The following is a 20571-nucleotide window of genomic DNA, read 5'->3' on the forward strand; positions in this document are numbered from 1 at the left end:
AGTGGATAGGGCCATACACGATCGTTGGCCTTCGAGCAAATGGAGCTGTAGAGATTCAAGGAAGTGCCCCAAACTCAGTTCCCTTCCTGGTAAATGGGCACATAATGAAGGTATACAGAGATAACACAGATGTGCATGTGGTGGAAGTGACGCCACTACATGCATCTGTTATTATTTCTTAAGATGGTCAGGCAAGTGGATATCCTTAATAAATTCCTAGGTCACGTAGAGTGGGAAACAAAATTTATTTTTGCACTGACCTAGGAAATCTTGAGGATATTCATTTGCTATGTAAATATTTTAGTTGCTTTCTAAAAAAACTAGAAAATCCAAACAAATTAAAAATTTTAATTTTCCAAAAATATTTTTGAAGCACCAAAATCCTTAGGGAAATTGTTTTGTCACTCGAGATCTCCGACCAAGGAATTTGGTGTTTCATTTCCTTTGTTTTTGAATTGCTAGGGGGAGGAAGAGCCTTGTAGATAGGAGAGAAGGCGGTTGTCTTTTGAAATTCGAATTCTGCTTTTCGAGGAACGTACGGTTGCTTGCATCATATGGCAACCGTTCGCCTGCCACTCTGAAAAAGGCTGGAGATATTTGATTCTCAATTAGAATCAATCGTCCATTCTCTCTCTACTCTTATAATTCTCTCTCTAAATAATTTTCCCCAAAATCGTTTCAAACCCTAACCAAACCTACCCCAGAAATTGTGCAGTTGCAGGTAACCATGAAGAAAGTACAAGGAACCACCGTGAAGAAGGGAGACCCAGCCACCAGACCACCGTCCGGCGAGTCGTCTAGACAACCGCCGTTTCAACTGACTTTCTCGGCGCTCGATATTCGCTCAGAATGGAACCCGACTTCTGTGCAAGGTTCCTCTACCGTTAAAAGTCCCGATGAGGAAGCATTTTTGAAGGAATTAGAAGAGAAGTTCGGAAGTAAAGAAGAGGCTGAGGAACTGTTCTCCCATTTCTCGATGTTTCGTCAGCAACCGCTGGCAATTCCTGAGGACTCAAAGGCGCAACCACCGAGTTCAAACCTAAGGGTTTCCAAAACCCTAGATCAGACGCATGCAACGGGGCCGAACCCAAACAGCGCATAACATGGGAAGGGCGGCAGCGGACTCGAGGAGGAAAGCGTCAGCGGATTTGCTGACGAAATTGACAGAATGGCGGTGGATTTTTCGTTGGATGGAATCGCGAGGGAAGGTAATGCATCTGTTGTACAATTAGTGGAGGGGGAATCCCCTGTGGTTGAATCTGTGAGGGGGGAAACCCTAGTTTCTAAGAATGTGGAGGGGGAAACCCCGAATGTGTATGTGGAGGGGGAAACCCCAATTGTGTCTGAGGGAGAAATCCCTAACAAACCTGAGGAGGAGACTCCGATTAAATCTACGGGGGAAACCTTAGTTACGTGTGCTGAGGGAGAAATCCCTAAGAATTCTGGAGGGGACGAGGTCCCCATTGATGTTGCAGGACAGAGGCCCGAAGAGGACGGGCCGATGGAGATACTGGATCTGGAGGAGGAACCAGAGGACGCACCCGCTGATCCGCGGGCGTCAAGGAGGATGGTCCGGCGAAGCTTGCTGGACGAAGTGGATGAGGATGACCAGACGAAGGGATCAGGATTCCTGGCCCCGGGGGCGACAAGCATGCAGGAGGGAGAGACTCCTGACTCTGAAGAAGAGGTAGACGCCGAGGAAGAGCGTCGAGTGGCCAAGGAACGCAAATGGAAGGGAAGGAGTTGTGTTTCTACAACATAGGGGCCAACGTGGACAAGGTGAAGCGTGAACCGGAGCTGGTGGAAGATGTGGTGAATGATGACGTGGCAGAGCTGCAGAAGGAGATGGCTGTGGTGAGAGGAGATATTGGTGAAGTCAAGAAGGTGCTGCAAGAGATCAAGGGGAGTTTGAACACCCTGGCTGGACGCTCATCTGCCCAGAATGAGAGAATGACCGAGGTGGTCAAGCTAATGCAGAGAATGGCAATATGGTTGGGAGAGATGTTTCCCCAAATCAAAGAGAAGCGGCAACCCGGCCCCAGAAGTTCCTCCCAACAGCAGCTTCCACCACCCCCCCAAGCCTTCGGTAGCCCCGCATGTGTCTCCGGCCTTGACGTCTGTCCCGGTGAAGAAACCCCTGTCTAGACCCCCCGTGATTACTAAAGAGGAAGCGTCGGCATCTCCGTTAAAGAAGAAAGTGAAAGTGAACCTCCCCAACGTTCCACCAAAGTCTGGCTCCCAAGGGAGCCGGACTCAGAATTGAATTTCCCCCTCATTGACCAAGTAAACTTTACATTTCAGTCATTTCATTTTAGTTTCTGTTTTTGTTTATCCATATTATTTGTGCTGAGCATGTTTAGCTGTTTCTAGTGTGTTCTCCCACTTAGCCCAATCTTTGGTCTAAGTGTGAGAAGTTTATATGTTTCGTAAGCATGCTTTCTTGTGATTAGGTGTTTATCTCCCACTTAGCCCAATTCTTGGTCTAAGTGTGAGAAGTTTGTGTGCTGTTTTTTTTATGTCTTTGTTTTCTCCCACTTAGCCCGTTGTTCGGTCTAAGTGTGAGAAGTTTTATGTATTTTATTTTGATTGTGTGCACCAACTCCCTCATTTCCCCCCTTCACCAGGACAGCTTGGGAACAAGCTGGAGTAAAGTGGGAGGGGGTGGGAGAGTTAGTGCAGTATGTGCTCAGCATGTTTAGGAGTTCTTAGGTCTAGGAGTTTTAGTTTTTAGGATCTATGTGTTATAGCATGAACTGGTGATAATAATAAGGCAAGATTCCCTTAGTAAAAGTAATTGAGAATAGGATGCATGCAACTTTGAGACCTCTTTCTTTGAGAAACTGAAATCGGTTTGGAGGAGGCAAGAACGATAGAAGGTGCCTTAACTGACCTAGTTGTGAAGCTCCACTACATAAGTGAGTTAAAAGCCTTAACATTGAGTGCTAACATGATAAAAGGGGTTGCCACCTGATGCTTAGGGAGAAGAATTTAGTAAGGAGAAAAATAGGGAAGAAAAAGATAGAAGAAAAATTTTCAAATCTAGAGGTATAAGCTGGACAAAGTCCAGAGGAGGAAAAATAAAAAATATATAATGATCTGAAGGTATAAGCTGGATGAAGTCCAGGAAAAGAGGAGGTATAAGCTGGACGAAGTCCAGGGAAAAAAGAAGAAGAAAAGAATTAGGAAAGGAGGATAGAAGGAGAAATTCACATAACCCGAAGCATCAGTGGCAGGAATTTACTAAAGAGTGATCGATCCTAACATCCCTGGTGAGGAATGAGTGATCGAGCGACTAGGTGGACAAAAGGAAGGGGAGGATTTGGAGTGTGTAGACTATTTGATTGACCTTAAGCTTGTGGGGACGACTGCTTAAAAATTTGAACTAGTTCATGCCTATGTGTTTTATTTTCTAAGTGTTATTTTCGTTCATATGTTAGTGTCTAGGTCTAGGAGTTTACTTTGGTAAGAGAATAACCATGCATCGAAATTCGCCTTATTTCTCTTTTTCTTGTCTTTATACTTGAGGACAAGTATTGTTTAAGTGTTAGCAGTTTGATAAGGCTAATTTCATGCATTGGTTATAAGGTTAAATTCTGCGATTTCACAGGTCTAACAAACCTTTGTGAGCCAGGTGTGTAGAGAAAATGCCAACCCCAGGAGGATTACAGAGATCGCATGGTGAAGGAAGCTGGCAAGGAAAATTGAGCAGAAGGATGAAGAGCCACTAGACTGAGGAGCATCGATTGGAGGGCAAAATAGGAATCACAAGAACAGTCTAGAAGCTCTATCCACTATAAAAAGGAGCACACAATCCACATGAAGATATACTTGATCATCACTTTTCCAGCTCCTAGCTTAGTTTTTTTTCTACTTTTTCTACACACTCACTTGGGGGAAAGTTGAGGGGGGTTCTCGTTTCATCGGAAGTTTGGGTGCAACACCGTCTCTACGGAGGCGAAGAAACAATTATCTTTAATTTTCTGTCTACTTTTGGTACTCGCCGAGTCCTCGCTGTTCGAGGCTCGACTTTGGTGTTGTTTCTATCGTTGGATATCTCGTATTTTGCAATGGATATGTCTGTTTATGTTTTTTTTTATCTTATTGTGTTGTTTTGGGTTTGATTTGCTGATCTTTGTTGGTTGATCTGAGTTTGAAGTTGTTTTATAAGAAATCTGTTGTTGATCGGTTAAATCTACGTAGATCAGTGAGGATCGGAGATGGTAATGGTGTTTGGTTGTTGTGGATGGCTTGGATCCGGAGTGGATTAAGCGTCCCGTGGTTGGATCTGCTTGTTTGTGTTTCATTTAGTTGTTTAAATTCTGTATTCTCGTTTTACCTCGTCTAGTAGCCGTAGATTTGCCTTAGTTTTAACTGTTCTTCGATTTTGTCGCTTTTAATTCCGTCTACTTTGCTTTGATCTTCGTTCTTGCTCTGTTTTAACTGGTTGTTTCATGATAAATGTTGGAGAAGATGATGTCGCTGTTAGTTAGTCCTTTAGTTAGTTATTTTGCAGCTTTTCAATCGTACTCTACCTTTTCAGAAAATGGTCCCCACATTCAGTTGCTTTCCCAGGTCTAGGTTAATTTAGGAAATTGTTCGTTCGATCTAGCAATTGTCTCGCTCTATTTTCCTTAATATGCATGTTTTTAAGTTTCTGCCTAAATCTAGCTGTAAGAGTAGCATATTTCAATTACCAAGTCTAGGAATTAAAGCTCAACCCTAAAATTGCGTGGCAGCAGCCAACAAAAAAAATATATAGCCCCCGAGTCTTTGAACATGTTTATTTGCGCATTCATCTCTGTAGATTCGATCCCTACTTCCACGTACTAGTTTTCCTAGCTAAAGTGGGTTGAGGGTTTTTGAAGAGGGAGTTAAGGAAATGATTGTGTACCCGACGACATGTAGGTCAAGGTTCTCTGAGGTCCTAGACCCAGTGTCTAGCGGATTTCCTGGACCGAGGGTTTTCTTCATTATTTTTAAGAACACGCTTTCGCTAACCATCATTAGCTTCTAAACAAGTACCATCTCTTCACCACCAAAGGAACGTATTGGGACAAGGTTGATAACTTTGTATACGCGGTCGATTCAATTTGGAAGACTATAATGCAGGTAATACAAAAACCCGATATCTTTGTTTTTGTCTTGTTTGATGTCGTTACACACCACTTTTACATGTTGAACTCTGTGGAATATGCGTAAACCAACCCATTTGCCGCGACTTACTACTACCATAGAGAAGCCGAATACAACCGTCTTCGTAAACTCTTCGGGGCAGGAGACAACGTGGAAGAGACAACCATAAGTGTGATTGAGATATCAAGTTCAGGAGGCACTGTTGGTCTATCAGAGGATGACATGGAGGTGGATACTGACGAAGAAGAGGTCAAATCGTTGGCTTTCCCGACCAGGGTAGGCGTACGTCGTAAGCTTTTTCCTGAGGAAGGGGTCGCCAATCCGTCTCAAATTGCTCCCGCAAGTGAACCGAAGCTGACGAGTAGAAACGTCCGCTCAAGGTTTGAGACCAATGTTTTCAAATTGCGGCTATGGCGGGGATATGGCGCTATAGCATATTAGTTTTTAATGAAAACGTCATCGCCACAACGATACATGGCATTTTTCTGTGGCGGCCGCCATGCCCGCCACGGTCGTGGCGCCACCATATCTCGCCATGGCGGTATTTTAGGCCAATTTTGACTTTTTTTGTGCTAATTTTGAATTTTTAATGGGGCTTTTTACTTTTCAATTGAATTTTGCATAGGCCCAAAACTAAATCAATCCACCCCAACAATTCTAACCCATTTAATATTTAATTAAAATGAAAAACTAAACCCTAATTCAACCAACGGCTACTCCTTCCACAATCTGCCGCCCAGCCACTCGCCGCCGCCACCACCTCTAGCAGCCCAGCACCCTACAGCCCCTCATATTCACAATCTGCCTCCTAAACCCCACACATCCCCACTCAGCCACCGCCCAGCCACTTGCCGCCCCCACCCCCGCGCCGCCTACAGCAGCCCAACACCTTCTAGCAACAGCAGGCCTCCAGCGACCAGCAATCAGCTCCTTCCGGCAAGGTGTTTTTCTATTTTGTGGTTCTATTATATGCTTTACCCATTCTATAATGTATAAAAACTTAAAAAGTAATGATATCATCAGCTAGTTGTGTGATAAACAAGAGCATGTCAACATTCTGGATTTTGTTTACTAATTATGTTTATTTGCAAGAATGTCTCATGGAGAAGAAGCTTCAACAGCTGCCACTATTGGAAAATTTCGAATAGAACTGATCCGGGCTGAAAGTATTGTTCTCCCGTTGATGAAAAGTTGACTAATAAAGTCAAATGCAACTTTTGCAACAAAGAGATGAACGGGGGCATCACAAGAGCGAAAGAGCATCTAATGAGCCTTGGGATCACTTCCAATCCAAAAAAAATTTTGGAAGCTCAGATTTTTCGAAGTATACAGAGTTTGTTGATTTAGGTGGTACTAGTAGTACGAGTGTCAATGCAGATGAAGATGCAACAGTAGTGAGAGGGCCGATGGATGCGTTTATGAAAACTAAGTAAAGAGAATATAAGGCAACAGAATGTGAAAGAATCTCTTGATAAAAAAGCTGTAGCGCTAGTCCACCAGGATATTGCTCGGTTTTGGTATCAAGCAGGCTTGTCGTTCAACGCGATTCGGTTGTCTTACTTTGAAGTTATGGTTAAATCAATTGGAGAATTTGGCAAGCATTTGCCAGTTCCGAGCTATCACGACACCATAGTTCCTCTTTGCACAAAGAGATGGAACGTACTGAAGCATTATTGGAGAAAAAGAAGAAGGTATGGACGGAGGTTGATTGCTCGATTATGTCGGATGGATGGTCTGATCGAAAACAGAGGAGTATTATTAACTTTTTAGTTAATTCTCCTAGTGGATCGGTATTTATTAGATCTATTGATGCATCTGGCATTGTGAAGACAGGAGAAAAAATATTTGAGATGCTTGATTCTGTGGTTGATGAAATTGGCGAAGAAAATGTTGTCCAAGTAGTAACAGACAACATGAGTAATTATGTTGCAGCCGGGAAGTGGTTGATGGCAAAGAGATAGCATCTTTATTGGACTCCATGTGCGGCACACTGTATAGACCTAATGCTCGAAGATATTGGTAAGATTGTCGTGATTAAGAATACAATTAAAAGGAGTGTTAGTCTTGTTGGCTATATTTATAGTCATGGTTTCACCTTACACTTGTTAAGGACTACCACAAACAAGAAGGAGTTAGTGAGGCCGGCCATCACTCGATTTGCTACGCCCTATCTATCATTGTAAAGGCTTCAAGAGGAAAGGGACAACCTAAGAAAAATGTTTACTTGTGATGAGTGGATGCACAACAAGCTATCAAAGGAGGCGAAGGGGATCGAAGCAACAAAGACCGTCATGATGACTTCCTTTTGGAATAATGTCGTCTACATTCTCAAAATAATGGGTCCCCTTGTAAGAGTGCTTAGAATGGTGGATGGTGAGAAGAAGGCAGCGATGGGCTACATCTATGAGGCAATGGAGAAGGTGAAAGAGACGATCAAGAAGTCTTTCAATGGGATTGAAAAAAAATATGAAGATGTTTTCAAGATAATTGATAAAAGATGGAGTCGTCAACTCCATAGGCCATGGCATGAAGCTAGATATTTTCTGAATCCAAGCATCTTCTATGATAACAAGGAGAGGAAGATAGGGAGCTTCAAGAGTTGAATGTGTACACAAATGCCGCAGGCGACTTCTTTGGTACCGAGGCTGCGCAACGGCAAAGGAAGATTGTACATCCCGGTGAGAAACTTTAAACTTAGTACTTAAAAAATTTTGAATTCTATTTTCTAATTTGGTAACATATATGATTGTGCAGCTACTTGGTGGTCTATGTTTGGGAAAGACACTAGGATTTTGCAAAAGTTTGCAATCAAAATCTTAAGTTTGACATGTAGCGTTTCCAGTTGTGAGCGCAATTGAAGTGTCTTTGAGCAGGTTAGTACTTACTTTACTACTTGATGTACTTTTTTTTAAAGATTACTTACTGTACTTAATAGTGAATTAGTATCTAATAATATTTATAAATAACAATTATGTGATTAATTATATTTATTTTGTAGATTCATACAAAAAAGAGAAATATGCTCAAGTATAAGAGGATGCAAGATTTGGTTTATGTGAAATATAACCAAAAATTGCATGATAAGAACAAGCTTAGTGCAACCGATGGATTTGATCCTATTATTCTCGATGATATTGATGTAATGAGTAGCTAGTTGGGGAGTTGGATGATGATGATGATGATATTGATGGTAGTAATCATTTGGTTCATGATGACGATGATACACTTGATTGGAACATGGTGTATAAGGCTTCGGGTGTTGGAGAGCCTAGGACATATACTAGGTCAAAGAAAAGGAAAGAATCTTCTACATCTAGTTCAAGTTGTCTTAGAGTTTCTAAGAAAAAGAAACCTATCATTCCTAGAAAAGGGGAAAGGGAAAGGGAAAGGGAAAAGGCTTGAGCTTGTAGATGAAGAATTGGAAGAGGGAGAATTTGAGGGTAGTGTAAGTGGAGATCAAGAGGATGAAGCAATGGAGGATGAAGATGAAATGGATGCCGATGATAGTGATGATGATGAACTAGAAGACTATGTTGAGCTTGATGTCTATTAAGCTTATCATGGTTTTATGTTTTGTTGAACACTTGAATTAAAGACTTTAATTACTAGACTTTTATATAATTGCGTTCTATTTTATGCTTTATTACATATTTTTAGAGTTTTTAATGTTATATTTTTATTATTTTCTAATTTTTTGAATTATATATGAATATATAAATATTATTTTATATATTTAATTAATGACCGCCATATCCCGCCATACCGATACGCCATATCCATGTGGCATTTTTCGGGCGAACCGCCATGGACCGCCATACTACTTTGACAACATTGTTTGAGACTGAGTCATTATCTGCCCCATGTACCCACGTTGGACAGGATGTTATCGAGGCTCCCAACACCGTGTCCCCAATGGAAGTTCGGTTACATCTAACTCGCCGTATAGCCGTATGGCCAAACAGGATTCCAGTAAGTGAGATGGAATTGAGGATGTCTTTGATTATCCTCGGTTGGTGACGGCTAACTTGATGTATATGGAGAAGTTAATGTATTTTGGTTTGATGGAGTAAGTAGGTCGTTTGAAGCCATTATGGTCGTAGAATGCGTAAAGGTTGTTTTGTTAATTGTCGTTGTAAGTTGGGTATGGACGACGTATGCATTATCTACTACATAAATTTTAATCGTCACGCGTGGATTTATGTTGCATCTTTGTAGCGTAGTGTACTCCACAACCTTGCACGGCCTATCCATGTCATTCATATAGGAAAATTAGGTTAGGAGTAACCATACAATATTCTACCATACACCAACCAAAAGGTTGATGGGTTACACAATACAAAACGTTAACAAACTTAAGCACAACATACTTCACACCAACAAAAGAAAACAAATGACCGATACGAAGACTAGTCTAATACAAACACAACAACGTAAAGGTAGTCATCCTTCTTCCTCTAACATAGCAAGAAGATAGCCAAGCCGGTCAGGCTCGGTCATCTCCATGAAAACCTCAAGCCGCTGCGGTTTATCGCCCAATTGAAGCTCCTTATTTTTTGTTTAGACTGCGTGCACAGTAAGGAATAACAAGACTCCTAGGTCCAGTGAATCCTCTAGGTCACAAGGTCTAGGAACTCACGGATCGTTGGAAGATCTCGGTCGTCGGACACACAGAATACCACTTCAAAAACCCTCAACCACGTATACTAAAATTTAGCACAGGGAAGTAGGGATCGATCCCACAGAGACAGATGCGAAATGAACATGCTCAAGGATTCGGAAACTATTTTTGGGTTGGCTGCTGCCACGCATTTTTTTGGGTTGAGGAAATTAGACTAAACTTGGAATTTAAATCTGCTACACTAACAGCTAGATCTAGGCAAAACGGAAATCATGCATGTAAACTGGAGACCGAGACAATCACTAGATCTAAGAAACTATTCTAAATTACCTAGACCTGGGAAATAAACTGACGGTGGGGACCATGGCTGAAAAAGCAGTGTACGGACGAAAAGCTGGAAAAACAACTAACTAAAGTACTAACTAACAGCGACATCATCTTCTTCAAATCAAATTGCATAAAAACTCAGTAGAAACAGGTATGAAACGTAATCGGAAAACAAAGCAGACTGGATTTAAGCAATTTAGTGAAGAACAATTAAAAACTAAACAGATCTACGACTACTAGACGAAGTAAGACAGAAAGGAAATAGAAAACTCAAAATCCATGCACAACTTGAATCCCCTGTTCAGATCCAACCTCGGATGCTAAATCCACTCCGGATCCAAGCATCCGACATAAACTCCGGCCAAAAACATACCCATAGCTACAGAATCGCCCAACAACTTCCGATCAACAACAATAACACAGATCTATCGCCGTATTCCCCAGATCAAGCACAGAATTGACCCAAACAGAGATTAACATGCAACTGCCGAAATAAAACTTCAAACAAAACAGAATCAACGTAGATCAACACAAGATAACACCAATATGACAAAAACAAACTGAATGCATAGATAATCGGTAACAGCAACAACCAAATCGACTTCCAAAACGCGAAGTTCGAATGAAATAAGGTGCAAAGACAGAATGTAAGTAGATTGTTTCTTCGCCCTTCGCAAGGACGGTGTTATGACTGACTTTCTCGGAAGATAAGACCCTTAGAACCCTAAACTACCCCAGAACTCCCATTTCCCAAGTGTGTGTTTTTTTTCGTGTGTGAGCTAAGAGCAAAATTCGTCCCTATGCGTGTGGTGCATGCTCCTTTATTTATAGGCGTTTGAAGTGGGCCCAGCGAGGTATAGATAGTCTTTGTTTCCCTCAGCTATTGACTCTCTTCTTCTAGCCATTCTTTTCCCTTCAGTTCTGCTCACTTTCCTTTATTTCCTTCGCTAGTCCGTTTCCTCCGGCTTTTCTTGGATCTAGCGATTCCGTCACACACCTGGCTTAAAAACTATAATAGACCCAGTAAAATATAGTGTTTTTCACCACATAACCGATGCATGAAATTAGCCTTATCACCAATATATTGCACAATTGGTATTTTTGACGTGTGGTGAGTCCGTCAACCTCACCCAGCTTCTGAAACATAACTTGCTGAGCCTGGCCTAGATCGAACTCGTACCCAATTTTCGATGACAAAACTTCCAACCTTGAGTTAGTCTCAGACTCTCAGCATGTAAATTTGACAAAAAGTCCATAAGAAGTTCGTCCGAACTAGCTACCTTACGTTTTTCATCCCCTGTTTTGGGAACACCAGTTTGCTTGTCGCTTGCACCCGAACTAATGTGATCGCCAATATGTTCATCTACCGGTGTGTCATGATCAGTGAAGGGGACTGACACGAAGGGGGGCTGGGAGTCGCTCTCATCGCATTGACTATCTCCCCGTCAGAATCGTGCAGGCGCGCTGCTGCAACAGAAATATTCTCGCCCCACCGCCAGTGGCACGGTCTTTCCCGAAGATGGTCTTCCACGTCTCCCACAGAGGCCATGATTTATGGCGCATGAATTTCGCTTTCAGGTCTACCTTTAAAACCTCACATAAAACTAAATTGAGACAATTGATCTGCATAAACAAGACCGCACTCAGATATATGCAATGTTACTACCTTAACAACGTGCTCCCACTGTTCGTCGTCGATGTTGATTTTGTAATCACCGTTCGAACTGAACCCTACACCGGTCCGCTCGAGGATATTGCGCAGACTTGTGTAGCTTGCTTTCCATGCAGTGAATTTGGAGACTACATGCGGTGTACCTTTGATGTCAGAGGTCGGAAATTCTTGCCTGATATTATCCTCACATCTTTGAAGGTATCCAGTTCGAAAATCGTTGTTTGATTTCCAACCCAGCGCAACTAGTTCGACCAAAGTAGCTGCTATTCTTCCTTGCGATGGGACCAAAGACGTCGAGTGCGATCCCCCTTTTTATACTTTCGACTTGGTTTTTCAGGAGGCGCGCCTACAAATCACACACGTCAACGCTATCCATAACCACCTCTGAAGAACCGAAAAAAAAGGTACAACTAAAACCCACATACCAGAAGGATCACTTCCTCCGACCGTCGTGGCGCCGGAAGCTTCCATTGTAGTGGACAACTGGACATATCAATCTACAGAACACAATCCGAATACATTAGAATGAATCGGCAAAGAATGGAATACATATGCTACGAATACATTTTGCGGGACACATACTAGATTAAAGTTTGAACAAGCATGAATCTGTCGACAAAGTCACACATTATTTAAAGACAGCCATTTGCCGCCACATATGGAATTTCATTTGGAGGTAAATTCAATATTTTCATTTCGATTTAGCCGCTAAAAGCATGAGGGTATATTAGGTATACCGCCACATTATGGAGGACAAAGTCGTCAACGTCCTCGCATGTCTACCAAAACCTGGAGCTCAAATGTGTACAACCAAACACCTACAATCATTTCGCATGTGGTGGGGCAATAAAGATTTAATTAGGGCCATATTTGTTTCATGCATTTCAGATTTAATTAGGGCCATATTTAATTAGGGCCATATTTTCTGAACACATTAAACTGAATAGAAAAATGTCAAAAGCTCGAGAAAGTTAATCTTGGATATATCAACAATCCCCACCATGGTGTTGTTGACCAAAAAATATTGTATATAAAACAATCAAATCTTTAGAAAATCTTGGATGCAAATTGCAATATATGAACTAATTAATGATTGTAATCGATTGTTATCTAGATATAGATGAAAACAAAAGGAGTAGAAACCATTAACAATTCTAATTTATAACTAAAAACCAAATTAATGCAAAAAAGGCAATGAGGTAAATAAAGATGCGTTGTACTAGTATAAATGATGTGCAACGTTAAGCTAGTTCGAGCAAAAATACTAGTAATAGTATTTCATAATTGGTCGATGTCGCAGAGTAAAAACATCAATGGGTTTTGGTAGAACTATAAATTTTTAAACACTGGGAAGAAATAAGAAACTCCATAAAAATGAACCACAGACAACTGCGAGTACAATGACCAAAATGACAAAATTACAGCCTTCTTCCCCTTCTACCACCCTTTCTGCGAGTGCTGTCAGTTGGAATTGGAGTCACATCCTCTGCAAGTGTAAACAACGTGCCCATTATGAAAGGTTCCATTGAATGAAATGAAACATGATTGAAAAAAGGCATTAAAACATTCAGACATCAACAAATTTCCCATACCTATACGGCCAATCTTCATGCCAGAACGGGCAAGAGCTCTGAGCGCAGACTGAGCACCAGGACCAGGAGTCTTAGTTTTGTTGCCACCAGTAGCACGAAGCTTAATGTGAAGGGCGTTGATGCCAAGTTCCTGATATGTTGCCCAGGGATCAGTTTATACAGAAAGCAGACTAATAGTTTCATGGCATGTTCTGTAAGGATAGCAAGTTTAGATGGAATATCATAGAACCTTGCATCTCTGAGAAATATCTTGTGCAGCAAGCATAGCTGCATAGGGAGATGATTCATCCCTGTCAGCCTTCACCTTCATACCACCTAAATTTAAAAGAGAAATTTGAAAATCAGAATCAATCTAAGGAAAGGTGCTACTTGAAAAGGAAACACCGATCAAACTATGCTTTTAGAGCAGACATGGAATAAGATATAAGCACATCAATGCTTCAAATAAAAGAGTGTTTCAACAATTTTCACTGGCAACACCTATCAAACTTTGCTTTCTGTACAAAGCATGTATCTCCACCCCAAAGTGGTGTCAAGGTATTGCGTGCAATTTGAAAAATTGTTCAAACATTCCTTCCATCCCAAAGCTCCAATCTATATCCTTCTGATAGAAACTTATTGAACATTTGTAGCTGAAGTGCTGAACTATTGGGAGATTTTGAATCAATAATTGCTATGGGTCATTAGTTATAAAAGAACATTAAAAAAATTGAATTCACTTGCAATTTTTTTATAAAGACTACCGATGGCTAAATTTTCAAGAAGTAAATATAACAAAAAGTAAGTACAAAGTCAGTTAGCCAAGAGCCACTATAAAGACTACCTGTTATACGAACCATGGTTTCTCTCCCAGACAAATCAGTGACATGCTGCAAACAAGGGTGACCAAAAGTAAGAGTGACTGAATATTTTAATAAAAATAATCATGTAAACATGGAGATCTTCATACGTTAATACGAATAAATTGATATCATTTCAATTAATAAAATTAGAAGTTATTACAGTAACCCTATTGTAAATATATGCTAATAAAACACTTCTGCACTCACGATGAATGTATCATTGAAAGAGGCAAAGATGTGGGCCACGCCAAAAACAAGCTCCCCATCTCTAGTGGCAGGTCCAAGAGTGACATTATCTTCCTTTGGCTCCCTGGTCTTTCTCTTCGACTATAAAATTCAAATAAATGATCAAGTACACAGTTAGTCGCACACTTACATTTCTTATCAACAACATAGTAACAGCAGAACAAGAACGACTTCATCAAGCAGTAACTCAAACACAAATGCCCATTTAGAGTGATTAAGGATTGATGGTAAAATCCTAAATTCCAATCGGCCACTAAAGGCTGGGAAACAGGAAAAGTAGAAGGTCGTGTACACAAAACAAATAAAATGGAAACTCCTGAGCACAAAACATCAGCAGAATCAGATTAAATCAAAAAATTGTTTAACGTGTAGATTCGCATTATTTATTTATTTTAATCTAGAAATCATGCATTAATAGTGTCTTCCCCCAATTAGCAAAGGCAATGACAATAGTAAAACAACAGATTGATCCAATCAGAGGCATGCTATTGAAAAGCGACCCAAGTTATCTCCCATAAACACTTATTTCAAAATTTCAGGTAATGCACCCAAAAATCCAGATTAAACTGAATAACAGGGCATGCATCAAAGCAGTGAATGAGCATTCAAATCCAAAGGAAAAAATAAGCAGAATCGCAATCATACAAAACAATATGATTTCACATTCGAAACAAATAGATACAAAAATTCAATCATAGATGTGACATATTTTGAAAAAAACAGAACACAGAAACAAAATATCATAAATCTAAGGATTTACCATGGCTGCGGCTAAAGGGAAATTGGCTTTCGCTGCTTCACAACTCTGGAAAAAAACCTAGTGGAGAATTGCAGGTAGTAGAAAATTCAACTAATGTTAGTATTAGCATTTTATACCTCGGGGGGCTAGGGTTTAGAATGACGGGTGCAACCGATATGACCAAAATGCCCATCTACTTTGAGTTTAATTAAAACTTTCATAAGATCGATTAATTAATTTAAAAAAGTTCAAAAAACAAAAATAATAATTTAAAAAAGTGGTTGATATCACTCTTTATTTAGAAACGGATCGATATCACTTTTAGAAACTCTCCATTTAAAACAGATCACAAATTTGAATAATAATAATAATAATAATAATAATAATAATAATTAATAAAAATGGTTGATACTTATCAATTTTCATATTAGAAACGGGTCAATAATTGTTTTAAAAAATTAGACCACAAATTTGTAGGAGTATTTGATAATGTATAGTATCCACAATAGCGGACTAACCAACGCCCTAGCCACCGACGTGCGGCTAGGGTGCTCGACTAGTCCGCTATTGCGTTAGGCTAGCTGGACGGACGAAAAACCAAGGCCGTAGAGCTAGGGTGTGGACTAACCGGCTAGCTGATCGCTAGCCGCCTATTGCGTGGCGAGCAATCGGCTAGCCGATTTTTTTAATTTTTTTTTATTTATACTCTATATTTACAATTAATTGCACTTCATTTTTTTAATATTTGATAAACACCAACAATTAAAATGAATTAATCATATTTGTCAATTTATTTGTTGGGCTAGGGCGTTGGCTAGGCTAATGCTAACCTATTGTTAGGGCTATTGTTTGGTTAGACTATTACAGGCTGTGGGAAAGGTATGATAATATAACAGAAGGAGTTTTTGGCTGGACTATTGCTAGTCTATGTCTATTGTAGATGTTCTAATGACATATTATGAATAATGAATTAATTATATAATAATAGCTACTGAATTTATTTATTTTTAATTAAATTTTGATGGAGGTCACTCCTATGTAATAATACTATGAGTCATTTGATTATCACGAATATTTATAATTAAAAGTTATGGCTAATCTTATTTTTTTATTCGATTACATTTTTCTCAAAAACTTAAGTTATGATAATACATCTTGACATGTCCAATAATATCAAGATATTAAATTGTATCTTATTATTAACCATCTCATCTTCATTCATATTACTATTAATTTAATTATTGAGAGATATTATTGTAACTTATCCAATATTGTAGATCTCACTATATTCGAACGACACTTAATAAATAATGACTAAAAGTAAGGGTGGTTAAATATTTAAATAAGAATAATCATGTGAACATGGAGATAAAATATTAATCAATTCAAATAAACTTTAGCCAAAATTAAATTTATTACAATAAATAAATGAATAAAAAAAATATTAAAAGATGACTAATGTCAATATTAGATTGTACTAGTATTTCATTATCAATCATCTCATTTTCATGATTTCATCTATATTACTGATTTAATATTATATCTCACTGTTACCTGAACAAGACCTAGTAAATAATTATGTAAGTGACCAAAAGTACTCCATCAAATTCACATTAATTGTCTTATTTTTTTCATTATCATCTTATCTTCATTAATTGTCTCAATTTACTTTTACTATTTTTATTAAAGATATTCCATTAAATCATTCCACTAACAATATTATAAATTAATAGTAATAACAGGGCCGATCATCTATATATGTCATTCGCAGAATAATATTATAAATTAATAATAACAGAGCCAATCATCTATATATGTCATTCGCAAAAAAATCAAGAGGAACGTCTCGCACGGTACAAACATTGTTACATTTGTTAATTATAATTGTCATTCATGTCCTCACTCCATAGATGACTCGTCTGATAACAACAAACATAAACATACAGCATTCGATGATACAACATCACATTGGTGACATATGAATCATGGGGTTAGCTCCATATTATAGCAAACATCACACTTCCGGTCGAGGTACTAGAATTGAGCCAATCAATCTAACCGCCCTTGCCCTGCCCTCTAGTCGAATAGGTCAATACGAGGGTCGTGCTCGCTAGCCATTATCATCCCAGTGCAAAGGCAGGTGGGGCACATTACCTATAATCAAACCAAAACTAATCAGTAGGCAAAACTCAGCAAATGTACAGCACTTATCTACGTAGCTAGGAAACTATATACCACATCAGTTCAATCTATCCAAGAATACTAAATTTTTTATCAAGGAGAGTGCAAATCAGAAAGATATACAACAATATAAAAGTGAATAGAAACCTAAACTATGATCAATCAATTCTTCATAATCTCAACTTCCACATGTGTTTCAATGTTGAAAGGGCTACATCAATGTCATATATTAATCATCAAGTTTCTTCCCGAGATTTCGTTGAGATAACAACATTAGATATGTGGTTAAAAGAAACAAGACAAGTCAATATGTTATAGAAGGTCATTTCTATAGCATCAAAAGCTAAATCAGTAAATACAAATGAATTAGTACTAATCGTGGAAAAGGAAAGAATGTAAATCTTCTCCAGCAAATGGGAAAAGAAAGAGCAAGAATCACATTATATCCATCAATAAAAAGTTCTATTGCTTGATTTTATTCTTTGTTCTCTTTCGGAACTGTGTAGGTCGAGGTGATGCATATGATAGAAATTAACAGAATTACATACCTTTCCAGACCCAGAGCAATTTTGACACCTGCAAGTAGTTGGTACGTTCAACTCGCGATCCGTAGCGCTTGTCAAAATGGGTTCAACAGACACACGCAAACCGGTTGCTGAACAGCGGGCACATGACAAGTACCCTATCCAAAAATATAAGAATGTATGAAACATTATACTACATGAAATCAGTAACGAAAAGGGTTGCACCACAAAACTTCGAGTATGCAAAAAATTACGCAATAATAATGTTTGAGTCTACAGATTTCTCAAAGCAGAAATATTCGTTAGATATGTAATATAATCAGTTATCTTCAAATTAGACCAGCTCTGGGAAAAGATCAAAGGCCCGACTATAGACCACACCATGTTGGAAAGTCTTCAGACACCAAGTATTAATGCACAATATTTCATGAGTTTGCCATGCTGGACTGTGTAGCATTAAGTATCACAATAACAAGAAGGTCGTGGTTTAAGCATTCCTAGCATTGGGAATGATGACGATATTTTATTTAAATGTAGATAATTACCAGTTCCATGACAGTATTTGCATCTTTTCTTCTCTTGCTGCTCGACATTGTTAATCTCTAGCAGCATCAATGCTGAAATAACGCCCACCGCACCACCTGAGAACGAGGCGACAATAGGATCTACTTGACTGGATCAATAAGCGCATGTGGTACATAATTCCATGCAAAGTTAGATTCAGCTCAAGAGTTACAATACTGTGGTAACAACAAAGCTTAAAATTAAAGCATTCACGTACCTTAATTGCATAGGCAAATGCATTTTGCTTATAAAGTCTTCATACGAAGTTCCTCCAATGCCCAATTTTAGCTCAAGCTACAACATAAAAAGATTTTATATTTCAGCTCATCTCTTTGAAGTTTGAACAATGCATAGAATCCCCATTATTTCTTGCATCAATCATAAGAAACAAAACAGACAGACACATGCGGAATGTTGCAACTTCCCAAGATTAGGAGCTTACAGTTGGTGCAATGAGACCGCCAAATACTATAATTCCAGATATGAACGAAAAGCTTGTCAAATACAACTGCTTCAGTGTCCTTGGGGTCTACTTCAAGAGAATGGATAACCGTGTTAGATACTACTGAACAAGATATTCAGAAATACAATGGGATTCAAGTCACCTCTGGGTGCGTGTGTGAGTTGTAGGATAACTAGAAAATACGATAAAATCATGGAAAAGATAATATATAATGAAAATAACAATTGAACTAGTATGAAATATGAGTAAGTTGTTGTTCCATAAATGGCTTGTGTCACCGCGAAAGGAAATCCCACAACAAGCAGGTAGTTAAAGAATGAAGATAAGCCGAAAACTTCAATAGTAATACTATCATGTGCAAGATTACACAGGAGAGTTACCACATGAGGAAGAAAGGGAATTGATGACGGTATATCCGGCATCTCATTTTCACGATCAGGCTCCCATTTCATGCTTTTAATGCGTTGTTGCACTCTCAGCCTCCTCAACTTCAGTGAAGGAAACAAACAAATATTATCGTGCTGGCCTAAGGGGAGAAATACAGAAAGAAATAGAATAGGGAGCTCACTTCTTCCATAAGAAGAAAAATTTTATTGCGTCGACTTTTAATGTTGTCTTGGATCTCCTGCAGCTGCATCTGAACAAAATCCTGAACAGTCTCTGGCCCTTCTATAATGCAGAAAGTGCTGCAGAGTAAAACGATGAGGATTTTGACAGCAATAATCTTACTACTACTAATACAATATCATCAAAGCATTCCAGAATAATATCCTAAATAACTGAAATTCAGCAGGAAGGAGAAATCAGTTATAAATTAAGATGCTCCCAAATTAAAGGATTGCAAGGAAATCAAAATAAAAAAACACAAAACCATGTTTTCAAGTTGCACTGAATACATAAGACTGAATCAATACACCCGTCCAAAATCCTCCCAATTTCAATTATTAAATCTTCAAACGGGAAAACCACAGAGGAAAAAAAAAACAAAACAAAGTGGCAATTGACTGATTATAATTAGAGAAATCACAGTTAAAGAATTAAAAGAAGAATTAAGGAGGTTTTCTAGAATCAACCTTGCGTCGCTGTCTCCAGGAGCATCGGAATTAGCGGAGGCATCGTTCGGAGAAGATGAAGATGCAATGATCTTGGTTCTTGAGGCGTTTCCAAAGAAGAGGAGGCGTTTTGGATGTGTGGAGAAGATGAGAGGTTTGCTGGAAAAATTACGCTTATAGGCGTGGGGCGTGGAAGGCAGGGGAGCATAGAAAGAAGCCATGTTAATTTAGCAGCTCATCCAAATCTTAGAGAGAGAGACCGGCGGGGACAGGGGATGGGCGGTTTGTAAGTTTGTCTATCGGAATTTTAAAGGAATCTATAACTGAATCTTACCCCTTCAAAACTCACTTCTTTACATATTTCTCCATACTTCTATTCTAGAGTTTTAGTTTTAGTCTGGCGTCATCAACTTATATTTAGATTTATTGGCTACGAGGAGTAATAGCATGGTGTCTGAAATAGACATTTTAAATGGTTAAACATGGAGTCCAACTTGACAATTCCAATTGAATTACTACTAATTTACTTAATTTTTCAGGGTCATATTATTACTACTATTAATAATTGTAAGAAATGAGTCCACGCTCTTAAAAACGTGAAGAATTAAGGTCATGTTT

General features: G+C 39.1%; 3 protein-coding genes and 2 pseudogenes across 3 annotated transcripts; 3 read left to right on the forward strand and 2 right to left on the reverse strand.

Moving 5' to 3' along the window:
- The first annotated feature begins 468 nt into the window (after positions 1-468).
- LOC148932300 (uncharacterized) lies at positions 469-4080 on the forward strand. The gene is made up of 2 exons (XM_089063655.1): positions 469-2283; positions 3632-4080. The coding sequence occupies exon 1, from the start codon at positions 1169-1171 to the stop codon at positions 1760-1762; it is 594 nt and encodes a 197-aa protein (XP_088919781.1). The 5' UTR covers positions 469-1168; the 3' UTR covers positions 1763-2283; positions 3632-4080.
- Positions 4081-6226: 2146 nt separating this feature from the next.
- LOC148932301 (uncharacterized) lies at positions 6227-7825 on the forward strand (annotated as a pseudogene).
- Positions 7826-8170: 345 nt separating this feature from the next.
- LOC148932302 (uncharacterized) lies at positions 8171-8701 on the forward strand (annotated as a pseudogene).
- A 4249-nt stretch (positions 8702-12950) lies between these two features.
- On the reverse strand, positions 12951-15316 carry LOC125206526 (small ribosomal subunit protein uS11x). Its single transcript, XM_048105775.2, has 6 exons — positions 15191-15316; positions 14392-14511; positions 14166-14211; positions 13572-13657; positions 13343-13472; positions 12951-13236 (listed from the first exon to the last, which is right to left on the reverse strand). The coding sequence occupies exons 1-6, from the start codon at positions 15191-15193 to the stop codon at positions 13169-13171; spliced, it is 453 nt and encodes a 150-aa protein (XP_047961732.1). The 5' UTR covers positions 15194-15316; the 3' UTR covers positions 12951-13168.
- Positions 15317-16961: 1645 nt separating this feature from the next.
- Positions 16962-20338, reverse strand: LOC125212100 (protein ORANGE-LIKE, chloroplastic-like). The gene is made up of 8 exons (XM_089063522.1): positions 19975-20338; positions 19470-19587; positions 19282-19389; positions 18881-18967; positions 18656-18732; positions 18420-18547; positions 17899-18032; positions 16962-17323 (listed from the first exon to the last, which is right to left on the reverse strand). Exons 1-8 carry the CDS (start codon positions 20172-20174, stop codon positions 17246-17248), a joined length of 930 nt encoding a protein of 309 aa, XP_088919648.1. The 5' UTR covers positions 20175-20338; the 3' UTR covers positions 16962-17245.
- Positions 20339-20571: the final 233 nt, after the last annotated feature.

The sequence above is a fragment of the Salvia hispanica genome, chromosome 2 (genome assembly GCF_029641045.1).
Source record: "Salvia hispanica isolate PSC_SH4W2 chromosome 2, Shi_PSC_v1, whole genome shotgun sequence".
In the NCBI taxonomy this organism is placed as follows: Eukaryota; Viridiplantae; Streptophyta; class Magnoliopsida; order Lamiales; family Lamiaceae; genus Salvia; species Salvia hispanica.